Here is a 17,008-nt window from a genome sequence, read left to right on the forward strand (position 1 = left end):
TGCCCAAAAGTTATGCTGGAAACATTACAGTTACTCCACAAAAGTAACAAAATTACTCCTAGTTTTATTACAATCAAAATGTAAAGGAATTACCCACTCATTCCTCAAAAAAGTAATGAATTACAAGTAGTTACTTGTAACGAATTACTTCCAAGCTCTGGTCCCTAGCCAACTATATTGAAAAGTAAAAGGAAGCCTTGTTTTGTTTTCCCTTTGTATTATGGATTTGATTTTTTTAAAAGGCCACTCAAAAGCATATTGGGGGGACAACAACACTTTTAAATGCCAGAATCCATTTTTGTAAAGCTTTAATATGTAATTGTCTGCTAATAAAAAGAATATTCCAAGATTATTTATTTCTTACCTCAGGATATGCAATGACATGAGCGAAAATAAATTATCCAAAATGTACAAAGGCTCTGCATTTGTTTGAGATCCATGTGCAGCCCTGTGTTTATTAGGAAGTAAGCCCCAGTAATTTCATGAGAACTTACATCCAAATTTGGCATACGATTGCCGTGCCATATAAGGTTCTTGACCATGAAAGCTTATGCCACAGCAAGCAGTTAGGCCTACTCCAGATGCTGTGGTGAAGAACCTGTTCTTGTGGTGGATGATCCCGTTCACTGAACTCATAACTTAACTGTCAGAGGCAGTATGCTTCTGAATACCAATTACTGGAAACCATGGGAGGGGAGAGTGCTCAAGTATTGCTTGTGGGCTTCCTATTGGCATCTGGATGGTCACTGTGAGAACGGGATGCTGCACTAGATGGGCCACTGGCCTGATCCAGCAGGCTCTTCTTATGTTCTCATGCAGTGTGCCCTCCCCCTGTTAACAGCCACATCTGCAGAGGCCCAAATCTCCCTTCCTCACAAAGAAAATGGGGGAAATCTTGCATTTTGGCATTCTGCACTGAATTACATTTCATACTGTGGGCTTGTTAGATTGGCTTATACTTGTCTAGCATGGGTGTTGGATCTTCTACTTAAGGTAAGCATCTAAACTAGCCCACAGCCTTTAGTTTCACAAGATTCTCTGCTACTTTTCTAGAATTTAAAATATAGTAACTTGGAGGTATTTCTATGTAGCACATTCTGCACTCTGTGGATGAATGTGCTGTCCTTTCCCCCACCCCCAAAAAATACATTTGAGGAAAAATCTTTTTAAATATTCTATCATCACACACACACACACACACAAATCTGGAACATATTATGTAATAAAGAGACTCACAACCTGACTAATTTAAGTCAGTTAACTCAATTGGTAGGGTACATGCTTTCCATGTAGAAGGGCCCATGCGCAATCCCATAGGTTTCCAGATAAAAGTGCCAGATAGCAGGATTCCTGAGATCAAGGTGCAGATCTTCATCTATGTTTAGACACAATTGAACACCATTTTGAATCAAGATGGTGCACTGAACCTTTCAAAACTGCACTGATTTTAACCATTGCTTTCAAAACTGCACTATTTTTTTAGTTTCTTAGAATGCCCGGCCAACGTTGAGTAAGGTTAAACTTTAGATCTGTCCCAAGAATAGTAGAAGCACAAAGTTGAAGGGACTCGACGCCCTCACTCAGTCCTCCAGACTGTTTTGTGCTGCGACAGAGAGTCATTAAGATGCATGTAGAAACAGTTGCTTCAGATGCCTTGTCAAAAGGCAAGGACTTCCTCTGCCTGAGACCTTGGACAGCTGATGCAAGTCAAAATAGACTTAACAAGGCTAGATGGAAAGATATTGCCTGACTAGGTATAAGGTAGCTTCCAATGTTGACAGTCCCACCTATTTCAGCAAAGCCAAACCAGGTTCAAACTGTGGTGTGGCTGGTTTGTAGATTGCAGCAAAGGATTGGAGACCAAGGATTGTTTTTAAGCAGGGTAGTATGAGTGACCAGTGATGATTGGGGGGGGGACACAAAGGGTTGTATCCAGCTGCTCAAAGTAGACCCACTGTTAATTAAATTTATATCCCGCTCTTCTCCCAGAAGGAACCCATGGTGGCAAACAAAAACACTAAAAAGCACTCTAAAACATCTTAAAAACAAAAGACTTTAAAACACATTGAACAAAACGCCTTTTAAAAAATATTAAAACAAAATATCTTAAAAACTTATTTAAAAGAACAGCTTTAAAAAATCTTAAAAAGCAGTTCCAACACAGACACCTACTGGGATAAGGTCTCTACTTAAAAGGCTTGTTGAAAGAGGCAGGTCTTCAGTAGGCACTGAAAAGATAACAGAGACGGTGCCTTTCTAATATTTAAAGGAAGGGAATTCCAAAGTGTCGATGCCACAGTACTAAAGGTCCGCTTCCTGTATTGTGCAGAACAGACTTCCTGATAAGATGGCGTGTGCAGGAGGCCTCACCTGCAGAACACAGTGACTACTGGGTATATAAGGGGTAAGACGATCTTTCAGGTAATAAGCTATGTTCATTAACTTCGATGGGTCTACTCTGAGTAGGATTAGCATTGAATACAACCCATAGAAAATGTATGTGCATGCCACGTTCAAATAGGTAGGGAGGATTTTCAAGCATAATGAAAACTTACAAAATCTGTTAATCAGAAGCCATGGTAATATGCGCATACACCCCACAGATAATGATGCCTCTCTCATAGTGCATTTAACTCTCCGAAAAAAGTTACCATCTGTCCAGCCACAGATCAGTAACAAAGCACCTGCTTTGTATGCAGAAGGTCCCAGGTTCAGTCCTCAGCATCTCCAGGTTGGGCTGGGAGAGACTCTTGTTCAACAGCCTCTGCCAGTCAGTAGACAGTATTGAGCAAGATGGACTAGTTGCCTGACTCAGTGTGAGGCAGCTTCCTATGTTCCCAACAATCAAAAGTGATCACCACAGCTGCTTCCTTTTCATATCAAGCTTTTAATGGAAAATGGGACAAAGAGCGCAAGGCTTCTGTGCAATAGCCACAAACTCTTTTGTTCCACATATACTTATTGATTTAGAGTCTTCGAGATCTTTCTCAGCTGAAGCTGTTCACATTCTAATGTTCTCTTACGCAAATTCTCAGTCCAGCTGTTCTGCATAGCTTTTCCTATCCCCAGCACTGAATGTAAATTACTGACACGCATATTCTTTCCAGTTGTTATAAGCTCCCCAAAGCCTTCTTGATGGGCAAAAGCATAGGCAGATCTCCATGGGCTAGTTCTGTGCCTTTGACGAATGTGCATCCGCAATGGACGCTGCTTCTCCTTAACCTTGTGCGAGATCTTTACCTTAGGGAGAAGGGAAAACTAGTTTACACTGATATGGGAAACTGTTTGCATATTGAAAACATTGGCTAGTTTTTGGATCTGAATTATATTGCTAAATCCTTGGGAGAAGAAACACTGACACAGGTGAGAGTTTCCAAATGAAAAGACTACACCTTGTTGTTTGAAGGAAAGCCTAGGGAGTGCTGTGCGAAGACTTAAAAAGCAAAAGGGCACAACTTCTGATTTCAGTCACACCTTTCACAAGCCACAATACCTTAATTAAAACAGCGTCAGAACTATTGCAAGCATTTTTTAAAAGAAAATACTGCCATTATAACACTTCCGAAATGCGAAAGGACATTTTTTTGTTAAAGGTGTCGCCGTATATTCTACAGTCTGTTCAGTGCTCTGATGCAAACTTGTGTCAAAAAATAGTAAGGAACAGCGGGACTGCTGCAGACATAAAATCCAAGCTGCAATATAATTAGGGTTCTCAAAATGATTTTAGGAACATCCCCAGACTTGCGTTAAAGGGAGACATGCATGGGGAGCCACTTTGTCATTCTGTGCACCGTTTTGGACCACCATGACTGTTCTGTCATTATGTTCGCTCCAGGGTGAACAAATTCTGCCAGTCTGAAGCAAAAAGGGCTGGGCACCTATGACATCATCTATGACACCATAAGAAGCATAGATTTTCAGCGTAGAAGTGAAAAAATTTGGTGGTTGTTTTTTAAAAAAAAAAATCAAGTGCGGTATGATTCTTTAAATGTATAAATGTACAAACTACATTTTAAATAAATGGTGTCGGGGAAGCAGACCATTCACCAGACGCATGAGGAGGACCCTAATAGGAAATGCAATCCAGGTTCAAGGCAGAAGCAGTCATGTTTAAAGAGCTTTGTATGAGCCAGTGGTACATAGTTTACCAAGGATGGGCCATAGCTCAGTGGCAGAGCATCTGCTTTGCGTGCAGAAGGTCTCTGGCTCAATCCCGCCATCTCCAGGTAGGCCTGGAGAGATTTCTGCCTGAAATCCTGGAGAGCCACTGCTAGTCTGTGCAGACAATATTGAGACAGGTAGATCAGTGGGCCTGACTCAGTATAAGGCAGATTCCTATGTTGCTATGTAAGATGAGTATCCTAATGCAACATCTACCAACTTGAGCCCAATATATGCCAGCCCGAACCCAGAAGGTGTATGTAAAAGGGATCAGAATTCCTTCATATATACTTGCATTTCAAGACTTAGGCATACCTGATCACTCAATGCTGGGTTTAAATCCACCTTCATAAAACGAAACATGATCACAGGCGTGACCGAAACCACAGTAGTCAACAGAATGACAAGCCAAACATCGATCTGGCCCAGGGAGTTCCAAGCATTTCCTATATCAGCACAGGAGAACAAAACATTTTTGGTAGGAATACCAGGTGGGTGATGATCGTTTTCCGTTGTGGGGCATGCTAAGTTATTTTTCATTCTTTGGGTCAACATATGTTTCTAGTTGAAAAGCGCTTGGGTTTCTCTAGCCACACAGAAATGCTTATTTAAGAAAACAAATGCATGAAATAAAAGGACAACGTTCTTTGGCAACATCTAAAAATATGACATCATACAAAATACCAAACACATTCCTGGGGATAACACAGATTTAGAGTTGGCATTGAGAAAGACCCAGGACGGGGGAAATGAAGTGCATTCTGTGCTCATTTCCCCATCAGATTGCTCACAATTACTCACAGTCAGCTCTGGTTCTGTAGAAACAGCCAGATTTTTCTCTCTGTATGTTTCTTAAAACTTGAAAAGAATCACAGAAGAGGGCATATATACACTACACATTTATATTGGGGTTTTGTGCCCGTTTAACCTTCATGGTTTCCTTCAAAAGTTCCCAGGGTACGGGGACAGCTATTAAAGTATAAGTTAGCATCTACTATATATTTTGGAAAGTTGTTTGTTCCCTATCTGAGAGGCAGTGTGGCATAGTGGTTAAGGTATTGGACTACGACCTGGGAGACAAGGGTTCGAATCCCTGCACAGCCATGAAGCGCACTGGGTGACCTTGGGCCAGTCACTGCCTCTCAGCCCCAGAGGGAGGCAATGGTAAACCCCCTCTGAATACCGCTTACCATGAAAACCATATTCATAGGGTCGCCGTAAGTGAGAATCGACTTAAAGGCAGTCCATTTTTTTTGTTCACTATGTATCTGGACACCTCCAACAGAGTAGCGGCAAATTCAGAACTGCAGGGTCCCTTCATAATAGTTACACCACACCCCCTCACAGTCACACACCCTTCCCACTTTTCCTCATCTCCCTTGCTCTCCATGTCAACTCGCATGTCCACACTCCATTACAACAGAGGTCCCTAAGAGCCAATCAACATGAAAGGGGAGGCTTGTGTTAGCTACTATAAAGAGTTGTCTCAGTGCCTGACCCATCTCCTTTCACTCTGGCGGCTCCACTCAACACAAAAGGACAAGAATTCTTCTCTGTGGCTAGCATGCTCCCCTGGCATGCTGATTGGCTCGCACATAGGGACCTGGCTGAGATGCTGCTCCCAAAAAAGTAACAGGTCCACGATCCCCTGCAACCCTGGATGACTACACCCCTGGCCACCTCTAAAGATATCATAAGCACATTTTGCATGATGGCTCCTGAGATCAGGAATCAGTCTTCTTGTCTGTGTTTGTATACAGTTGGATGGCATTTTTGAATCAAGATGGTGGAATGAACCTTTCAAAACAGCAATGATTTAAACTAAATTTTTGTATGATGTTTCCTGAGATGAAGGAGCAGGTTTGCATCCATTTTTGGATACAGGTGGATGCCATTTTGAATCAAGATGGCGCATGGAACCTTTCAAAACAGCACTCATTGCAACTACTGATTTCAAAACTGCCCTGATTTTATTTTTTTAGTTTCTTAAAATGCATGACCAATGCCAGGGACAAGGCTGCTAGTTAGTTTGTACTGTATATCTGTCTCAAAACTAGTAGAAGCCCAAAGTTGAAGGGTCTCAAAGGCTGCCTAGGCCAACAATGTCCTGGATTCAATCCTCCAGACTTGTTTGTTTTGCAACAGAGAAATCATGTATGGCATTAAGATGTCTGTGTAACAGTTGCTCCAGATGCCTCACATTTGTGAGCCAAGCTATATAAAACAGCAGCCAATACAGTAGCAGTTGGCAGGGCAGCAGAACCCAGGACGAGGCATCCCATTGCCTGCATTGTTGCTGCTTACCAGGCGGTAGAGGGATGAGATGGGCATGTTGCAAATGCACCTATGGGAGCACCAGATTGGCTCTGCAGGTATGTTTGTATTGTGCTGACTTCGCTGCTGCCTCACCCCTTCCCCTTTTACCTCCTGGTAAGCAGCAGCAACATGAGTGATGGGAGGTCAGGTGACCACTACTGAGACTGTATGTTCGTTTTTCTGGCCCCATTTGCTTCCTCGTGGTCAGTTTCCACCTCTCCAGTGGAGATCTTCCTCACTAGCATCAGATATCTAGCCCATCATTCTGTTCTCATAGTAGCCAACCAGATGCCTTTGAGAGGCCTGGAAACAGGACCTGACTGCAACAGCACTCTCCCCACTTTCAGTTCCCAGAGGTCATACAGAAGGCTGGAAGGAAACCTAAATAAAAGATGTGTGCATGAACTAAACACAGTTCAATTTTGAGACCCCCCAAGTCTTGGATTTCAACCCAATAGTTTGCTGGATTTATTTTATAGGCTGAACTGTTTGCATCAATAGAATGGTGTACCAGAAATTGCAGGACTTGTGCCCATAGCAGATTCTGAACTTGCAATCTCAGACACATCTGGTGGAGATTCAGGGTTGTATCCAATACTAGTCCTACTCAGAGTAGACCCATTGAAATTAATGAATTTATATTAGACATTTCTAATAACTTCAGTGGGTCTACTGAGTCAGACTAGTATTGGGTAGAGCCCACTGCCTGTGCACCACAACCTAGCTCTGGCCAAAAGCGAGAGCAGCAACGAAGTCAGCCAAAAACCAAATACTCTGCAGAATGTGAAACTACCATATACCAGGAGTGGACAGACTATTTTGTCCATGTAGTCCAGTATTATCGACTGTGAATGCAAGCTCTGTGGGATCTCAGGCAGAGGTCTTTCCCATCCTCTACTACCTGACCTTTCTAACTAAAGATGCTGGAGATTGAACCCAGGACTTTCTGCATGTAAAGCATGTGCTCTACCACTCAAGTCTGGCTCCTCCATTCCTACAGTGGGATTCCCTGACTAGTAAAAGAAGCTTCCAGTTCAGTATTACTCTCCTGTCAGCCCCAGCAAGCTTGGCCAATGGCTAAGGATGACAACAAGACTCATAGCTCAGCAATACCAGAAGGGCCAAAGGTCTCCACACTTGAGGCTCATCCAAACAGCAATTTAGTGTGTGTCTAGTGCTACTTGCATTCCCTTGTAATTCGCATGGTTCACATGACGTTACAGGCAAGAAGAAACTATTACGTAGTTTTCCCTTTTAAATCCATATTAATCCAATCAGCTGATAATGCAAAAAAAGTCTCAGCTGCACTGCACTCCTCCGTGTAGGAGCTTTGCTTTGATTTTTTTAGTGGGTGGGCTCTCTTATGCCCCATTGCTCACTGCACCTCTCTCTGCTGCCCGCAAAAGCTGCCGCAGCTGCTACCTACTTTGCCTTTCACTTACTCCCCCCTCTAGTCAGTTTCATATGGTTTCCTGTCAATTGCATTTCCATGCTCTCCCTGCTTCAGCTGGGAAAGGCATGCAATTGACAAGAAACAATGTAACTGATAAATAAACCCTCCCCTTCTCCATTAGCAACATCGATACTCCGGAGAGAGTAAACATGTAAAATTGGGGGTGGGGCCACAAGGAAACAGTGACACTAAACCTTTCCAGAGGAACGCCTACTTGTGTGAATTGAAAACAGCGGATTTGAAGCTACCATTGAGCAAGAAGTGTGGACCTTGAAAAATTATTGCGATGGTAAAAGCAGCTTCTTTAGTACAAAGTTAGGTTCCCGTGTGGATAAGCCTTTGGTGTATGCCTTTGCCTCTGCTGTCCCCTCATTTTCCCCTCTCTCTCCTGCCCTCCCTCACTTTGGCCTTTCCAACCACCTTTTCCGTTTGAACTGGGTTTGCGATTCAGCAGTGACCTTGCTTGATCATGCACACAATGAAAATAAAGCTGTTTGGACAAATGTTTGGACCTATCAAACTATTTCTATTTGTCTTGGGATGCGGTGGATACACACTTTCTAGCCTTCCACTGATCAAAGTCTTAAGGAGAACTGCAGAACACATAAGCAAAGAAGGACTGGGAGTTGTTTAAGGAAGCCTCATCCAAGATTTAGATAATGACAGGTATCACTGTTTTGGAGGATTTCCAGCAGTCCCCAGCTGTTTTTAGTGATATACACTTGTTTATCTCAAGGCTTCAAACGGAATGAGAAGCTTCCAGGCAGCTTCTTAAAATGGTACGAAAAGCCTCCAGGCAACCTCTTTTTAAGTAAAGCATCTTTACTTCCTGTTGCTTGCTTACTTTTGACTACCAAAGGTACTTTGTGAAACAACAGAGTCATCCTCTAACATCAGCATCTGGGGATTAGCAATTTCCGGCAGTGCCTTTTGCAATAATGCTTTTGGGTAAATGACATTCTCCAATAGTATCCTGTCCTGACCACACAGAGCGCAGTATAACAAGGCCTGCAGAGAAGCCTCCTTGGGGGCTGCCCTTCAGTGTTGGAAACATTTCTCTTCTCTTGGGGGCATGCCAAAATCCAAGCCCGTAGATGTTTTTATTTAAACTAGTGTTCAACATCCAAGGATATGACTGAACAGTTAGTATACGATTATCCACATGAGCAATTCTTTAGTCAGTAAAGGACTCACCTACAAAAGGGAAGTGGTTTGGAAATAAATAAAAAATGCCATCAGTATGCATCACAAATAAGATTGCAAAATACACAGCGATGCTACCCCAGATGAAGAAATGGTTGATGCCTGTCCAGTAACTGGTGTCCAAGGCAATCTGTAAAAGAAATAATATGTATTTTGACAAGGTGGTAACTGTTACTGAGGAGGTAAATAGGCCTCTGGGCTACACAGACTGCAGGTGGGCTTGTGTGATTAAAAGCTCCTCCAAATGACTGAAAACTCCTCCATACAAAGAATTACATGCAGAGTAAGAGTTCTAGCCTAGTTCCCCCCTCCCCCAATACGCAAGTTTTCTATGTATAAGGATTCTTATTTTAAGGATGGAGAAGCATTAAATCATGGGAACCCCTACCCGCAGTCTGAAAAGAAACATTAGAGAATGAAATCATATTACACCAAGAACTTTTAGAGTTTCTAAAGACATATCACACAAACGTTTTGCTAGCATATTAAAAGTAGAATCTTCCAAATGAGACAAGAGAGAGAGTGGCAACATCCACTTTATTCCACTTTAAACAGTCATGGCTTCCCCCAAAGAATCTTGGGAAGTATAGTTTGTGAAGGGTGCTGAGTGTTATGAGGAGACTCCTATTCCCCTTCCCGAGCTCCAACGGCCAGAGTGATTTAACAGTCAGCTCCGAGCTCTGTGATAGAAGTAACAGTCTCTTAACAACTCTCAGCACCCTTCACAAGCTATCCTTCCCAGAATTCTTTGAGGGAATGCCTGTTTAAAGTGAAATAAATATCTGGTGTAGATGTAGCCAGTGTGTGTGTGTTTGGCATTGTTCTAGGATGCTGAAACTGAAATAAGGCTAATGGTTACAATTAAAAATATGAATTACATTGTAAAACACGCTACAAGCAACAATTTCAACAGCTAGTCCCTGAATTCACACACATTTTTATAAATGTACATCCCAGATTCACATGCCAGTTAATCCAAAGTAGCTAAATTGTAGCTAGCTGGTCTGTTAGTTACCGGGCTTAATTCAAGGTATAGGTTTTGGTGTAGAAAGCCCTATACAGTTTGAGACCAGGACATCTAAAAGATTGTCTTACCCCTTACATACCCAGTTGATCACTGTGCTCTGCAGGTGAGGACCTCCTTCAGATACCATCTCATCAGGAGGTCCGTTCCACACAACACAGGAACTGGACCTTTAGTGTCGTGGTACCTACCTGTTGGAATTCCCTCCCCTTAAATATTAAACAGGCACTGTTGTCTTTTTGGCACCTGCTGAAGACCTTCCTCTTCCTACAAGCCTTTTAAGAAGAGACCTCATCCCAGTCCACATCTGTGTCGGAATTGTTTTTAAAGATGTTTCATTTTAAAGATGTTTTGTTTTTATTATGTTTTTAAAGATGTTTTGTTTTTAGGGAGTTTTATAGATGTTTTTAGTGTTTTGTCATTTGTTTGCCACTCTGGGCTTCTTCTGGTATGAAGGGTGGGATATAAATATAAATATAACAACAACAACAATGGAGTGAATTTAACTGACTTGTGGAGTCAAATGTTTCATCCTAAAAATAATTTCAAATGGAAAGGTGACAGATGAGATCTGACAAATTGCTTTGAAGAGCCATGCAAGGCAGCACATGGATGGGAGGCTACACCTTTGACCATACTGGCTTTGATTTGGATTATGTATTACACACACACACACACACACACACACACACACACAATATGCTTGGGTGTATTTGGCTGCTGGTGGTGGCGGCGGTCTTTTTGTACTGCTCTTTTTAGGAAGCTGTCACTTTTAATTGTTTTGTTTTATCAATAAATGAATGCTGTTCAGGGGGTCTTTGGGGCAAAAAAAGTTGCATATAAAATTAAAAATAAATAAAATAGCTTATAATTAAAAACAATGAATAAGATAACTAGCTTATGGAATTTACTGCCAAAAGGTGGTGCAGCCACTGGCTCAGATGTCTGTGAAAAGGGATTAGATAAATGGATGGATGCAGGAGATGTTTATCAGCAGCTGTTAGCCATGATAGTTAAATTTCCACGTTCAGAGGCTGTACGCCAATAAGTACCAGGTGTGAGAACCACAGCAGGAGAGGACAAATGCATCCTCACATACTTCTGAAGGCATTTGTCTGATCACTGCGGGAATAGGGAACAGGATCTGGACTAGATGAACCCTTGATCTAAGCCCTTTGTTCTTAACAGTGAATTATCATATATTAAATTTTAGGCCATGAATTTTCAAACTTGCTGGCATAACTATTATCTGTGCGCTCTGCCATGGAAGTTAACATAAGCTACCATGAATATTGAAAATATAATCATAAGAAAATGTAGACAGATTTGTCTTGAGGCCAGGCATAAGCACTGGACGCTCATGGGCAGGTATCACGGTAGGTCCCATTAGCAATGAGAGCTATTCTGCCCTCTCTCTACACTGCGTAAGTGGGCCCATGGGCTGCCATTTTAATTCCCACAATCCCCCAGACGTAGTGAGGCATTGAGGAAAATTAACGTAACTACTTGCTGCTGTCACCATCACCAGCCACAAGCCCACCACCACTGGAGGGGGTATTTTGCCAAGGGCCCCATCAAACCTGGATGCAGCCCAGTTTGCTTTTCAGCTTGAGTTCACTTGGGCCCTACTAACAAGAACTACATGGGGGATATAAGTATCTGTGCGTGCACTACAATGACAACTGGGTTCTTGCAAGATTAGTGATGCACTGCATACTCCAGGGGTCCTTGCTTGTCCTCCATATATACTTTAGCTGTCATAATAATAGGCATTTAGTCAGGTTTCCATATCTGTGACTAAGGATGAGGAAGAAATTCAATCCAGTTCACATGTGAAGGCAAACTTACTGAATTCACACTTCCCAAAACAACACATAAACCAAAATACAGCCTTCCTTCAAAATTCACACTTCTCTGAATTTTGCAATGCAGCTCTCCGGCCAAGTAATGTGTACAAAATTAATATATGCATACAAATTCATATTTTAATGAAAATAACATACAAAAATGCATTGTGTCAGGGAAAATTGCTTTGCAAAAATGTGTATATCAGGCAAAGCTACATACAAAAATATGTATATTGAGAGTCCTTTACGCTAAAATCCTGATGCATTTTTATGAGGACTTTTCTGTTAAAAAAAACCTGCACACTGATGTGGAAATGTGGAGTGCTGAACTTAAGATTAGAAAAATGAGAAGCTGAAAGAAACCAACAAGACAATACGTTAGAAGATATGAATCGCACATTCTGTTCTTAACATTGTCCCATTACTGCATACAGATTTAGAGGGGGAAATGTCTCAATGCTTAGATCAAAATCAGCTACGTTGAGAACAATGATACTTTAAAAATTAGATTAGGACCACATAGTATTAATATCTTTAGCAATTGTTGTTGTTGTTACCTGAACACTGACTACGATGATCAAAGATGTTGCAATGGTGACTGCAAAAGACTGGTAGTCAGCAATATGGTTCCCATCTTCTCCAACTGCATCATAAAACGCACCATAAGGGATGAAGAAAAGAACCACTGAGGTATAGATTCCATGTGCTATGCAGATGAAAAATCTGCGCTTGTTGAACAGGAGATTTAATTGCCCAGGTTCGTAGAGCTTTGGAAAATTGAGGCAGTTCTGCTCATCCACATCCTGCAAAATATGCATTCACTTGAATTTTTAACAGTAATGACATCTGTGTTTATTTCCAAAGTACATGACCCCCAATGTATTGTTAAATTCAGTCTTTAAAAGGATGGACATATCTGACAGGCAAAAGACTTTCATATTAGGCAGGACTGCAGAAACAAATCCCAAAACCTTTTATTTACTCTTTTTAATATCAATGTGCATCCAAGCGACTTCCCTACGAGGAAACATTGCAGCATTTAGGGCTTTTTAGTTTAGAGAAAAGGCGAGTGACAAGTGACATGATGGAAGCATATAAAGTTATGTAGGGCATGGAGAAAGTGGATAGAGAAAAGAGCTCGGGACATCTAATGAAGCTGAATATTGAAAGATAAGGCTATCAAACGGCTGTGCTCTGCCTCCATAGTCGGAGGTGGCATGCTCCCAAACATCAGTTGCTAGAAACTGCAGAAGGGGAGAATGCTCTTGCTCTCAGGTCCTGCTTGCAGGCTAACTGGTTAGACACTGTGATGCTGGACTAGATGGGCCGCTGGCCTGATCTAGCAGGGCTCTTATGTTCAAGGACTAAACTAGATATTACACTAAATGTGTGGTTGGAGGGCTTGGTGATCAGATCCCAAGACTGCTAAGGAAGGAGAAACACCTACAGTGAGGAATGGACCCTGATGTGGTGTCGTCAGGGTAGGACTTTGGGGCAGAGGTCCAGGACCCTACTCCGCAGAAAAACAGGAGGGCCCCTTGAAGTAAGTGAAGTAATACACTTTACCATCTAAAGCAGCCTTTCCCAACCAGTGTGCCTCCAGATGTTGTTGGACCACAACTCCCATCAGCCTCAGCCAGCATTGCCAATGGTCAGGAAAGATGGGAGTTGTGGTCCAACAACATCTGGAGGCACACTGGTTGGGAAAGGCTGATCTAAAGAGCAACCCTGGGACACACACATTAGACAATTAATTTCAGAGTCTAAAATCCTAACCATACCATGGGACCTGAAGTCTCAGCTGATTTCCCTATATAAGAACATAAGAATAGCCCTGCTGGATCACGCCAAAAGCTCATCTAGTCCAACATCCTGTTCTCATAGTAGCCAACCAGACGCCTAAGGGAAGCCCACAAGCAGGACTTGAGTGCAACAGCACACTCCCATTTGTGACTCCCAGCAACTGACATTCAGAGGCATGCCAGTTCTGACAGTAGAGGTAGAATATAGCCATTGTGCCAAGTAGTCACTGATAGCCCTATCCTGCATGAATTTGTCTAATCCCCTTTTATAGGAATCCAAACTGGTGGCCATCATGACATCTTGGGGGAGCAGATTCCATGAATGAAATACGCACTGTGTGAAGAACTATTTTACTTTTCTGTACTGAATCTTCCAACTTTTGGCTTCATTGGATGAAGCTAACAAGAAAAAAATAAAACTAACACAGACATCTTGGATAAGATTAGAAAGGAAGGCAGATGCAAAGTAGCTAAGCAAATGAGATAACAATGGAGCACATTCTACGAAATGGAGTAGCGCAACACGCTGTAATTGAATCTCATGGGTCCTATGACATCGGGAGAAGCAAAGGGTCCAGAGTCTTGAACCACGCACCTAACTCCCTGTGCCACTGGAAAAACTCGAAAACGAAGGGAACCACTATCCCAATCTCTGCTACGCTGCAACACTACCCATATGGTGGCTGAAGCTGGAATTGCAGCTCGTAAGTTCAGCCAGAACCAGGTTACTTGAACAACCAGTGTACGAACTGGAGTGTGTGTAACTCAGACTGAGAATAGCATAGGTTGCTTTGCCATACCAATCCTGTACCTGACCATCAGCCTGCCTTCAGCCCCATCATCTGCCTGTGGCCTCTTTGATCCTTGTCTACCAAAGCTGAGAACTGACCCCATTCCGACCTTGCTGGGCCCTGACAGTACCAGTAGCGGCCTGATTTCAAGGACAAAGGTGCCCAGGGATACAAATGAGACGCTAAAATATCCAAGTGAAAGGAAAAGGGGGCTGAGCCATGCAGATCTCAGGAGGCAAGAGTTCTTGCAATTAGGCTTCCAATTGCTGTGTGCCAAGAACCTTCTGTTCCTCTGAACCAGAGATGTCTTTAATATAGCTTTAACAAATTGGCTACATGCTGTATCCTTAATAGCTGAAGCCTTCCTCAGCTACAAATGTTTGGCTTGGTTAATATTTTCAGCCATGAAGGTTCTGCATAATCTGGAATCATAACATTTGAGTGTTGATACCTGATTCAAGTCAAATCTGGCTTCTTTTCCATCCCACGGGGATTGTTACAGAATCCTGGGCAGGAAAGCTGCTGGACAGACCCACGTTAAAGAAAGTTAATCGAGAAGATGCCAAATGCATACCTGATCGAACAAGCCCATAGCTAGTACAGGCAGAGAAGTGTACACAATGTTGAAGAGGGTGATAAACCACTGGTCATAAACAGTCTGCAAAGAGAACATACATAGTGAGTTAAAAATCCTACTAATTGCTTGCTCTCACAACTTCTGCATTTTGTTTAACAGCATAGCATAACCCAGACCTTGCTGCAGCACTACAGCAGATGCCAAGGACAATACTAAGATTGTGAACAGTAATGAACAGGTGTGGGGAACCTTTGGCCCTCCAGATGTTGCTGAACTACAAATCCCACCATCCCTGGCCATATTTGCTAGGGCTGATGGGACTTGTAGTTTAGCAATATCCAGAGGCCTAAAGGTGTCCCACACCTCGTCGAAGAGATGCCCCCAGCATACTCAGTGGCACTGTAGGTTGCCCCTGGCAACCCTCTCAGATTGTACACAGTCCCACTTATGTTTCTAAACAACAGAGTTTCACTAGCCCTGGCTGTTCCACATGAATTTGAAATCTCTATATCTCCTACTCAGCACAGCTCTCAGCACAGCTGGGGCTAGCCTAAGCACACAAGCAACTTGTTCTATCCACTCAATTTTAAACCTTAATTTCTTGCTGGGGCAAAGTGTTGTCAGAGATGTCACATTTCAAATAAATAAGTGGTACTAGCCCTGTTACAATTTATCCTTATAAAAAAAGGTCAAACTCATATGGCTTGAGTTCTTCCACAAAGATCAATGCAGATTTATGCTTAATTCTTCGTAGTGTCTTGGTAAGCAGGGAGTTGATAAAGTTATACAAATATCGATTTGTGATATTCTCTTCTTAAACATGGGCTCCTGCTGGGAGGAAGAGCAGGATATAAATCAAATAATAAATAAATAAATAACAACAACATTCCATTCTGGGAGGCAGATCTCCTAGGAATGAGGCATGTAAAAGTCACAGTTACTTATATCTTGACACTCCTAACTTTGAAATGGGATTTATGAACACACTGCCTTAAGAAACAGCAGTGTAGTATAAATGCGAGGTGCCCTCCCTCATCTGTTTCTCATTTAGACAATTAGCAAAAATGCACTGGAAAAATTAACAGAACTGAACAGCAAGTATTCCTTCTGAAACATTAGCCACCCACTGCATTAGCCAATGATTTGGGGGGATAACCCTGGAATGGGTTAGATGACTGCTTCACAGATAATCAAAATCTACATGGTTATCACAAAAGTTTGGGAACAGATAATCGCTCACGTGTCATTTAAAAAAGAAAAAGCTTTTCACTATTTTTTATACACTTTGGCATGAATGCCAAAAAATAAAATATATATATAATCATGCACAGGATAATTGTTTGCACATTTTATTAAGAAAGCGTTTCTTTGAAGCCCTTTTTGACAATAGGATATTGTCATAAATAAGATAAATAGCCAAAAATAATTGTAACTGGCTTGAAATATTACTTTCTGAAGACATAGGCAAATGTATGTGAACAAATATGATAACATGCCTGCTAAGCTTTTGAACATCAGAGGGGGCTGGGGAGTGTTATCCACACTACAAATATATCTTAGTTTTAGACCAGTTTAATTTGTCACGGCTTCCCCCAAAGAACCAGGGAATTGTAGTTTGACAAGTGTGCTCTGCCTCTAATAGAGGTTGCAAGCGCCATGCACACAAATCCAGGTCACTCGGGCACTGGTCTTCAACCTAGGGCCCCCAGGTGTTGATGGACTACAACTCCCATCATCTCTAACCATTGACTATGCTGTCTAGGGATGATGAGAGCTGTAGTTCAACAACATCTGGGGACCTAAGGTTGAAGACCAGTGTACTAGGGGGAGAGTT

The 17,008-nt window shown here is 42.2% G+C and overlaps 1 protein-coding gene across 2 annotated transcripts in view; it reads right to left on the reverse strand.

Annotated features, from left to right (window-relative positions):
• Positions 1–2,955: 2,955 nt before the first annotated feature.
• Positions 2,956–17,008, reverse strand: part of ATP8B4 (ATPase phospholipid transporting 8B4 (putative)) — an 85,929-nt gene continuing 71,876 nt past the window's right edge. For both annotated transcript variants that reach the window (XM_061595024.1, XM_061595025.1), the window contains 5 exons: positions 15,172–15,255; positions 12,562–12,807; positions 9,125–9,263; positions 4,477–4,607; positions 2,956–3,240 (listed from right to left, as the gene is read on the reverse strand). In XM_061595024.1, coding sequence (XP_061451008.1) covers positions 2,959–3,240; positions 4,477–4,607; positions 9,125–9,263; positions 12,562–12,807; positions 15,172–15,255 — 882 coding nt within the window. In that variant the 3' untranslated portion in view covers positions 2,956–2,958. The remainder of the gene's footprint in view (positions 3,241–4,476; positions 4,608–9,124; positions 9,264–12,561; positions 12,808–15,171; positions 15,256–17,008) is intronic.

This window comes from Rhineura floridana, chromosome 14, assembly GCF_030035675.1.
Source record: "Rhineura floridana isolate rRhiFlo1 chromosome 14, rRhiFlo1.hap2, whole genome shotgun sequence".
Classification (NCBI taxonomy): domain Eukaryota; kingdom Metazoa; phylum Chordata; class Lepidosauria; order Squamata; family Rhineuridae; genus Rhineura; species Rhineura floridana.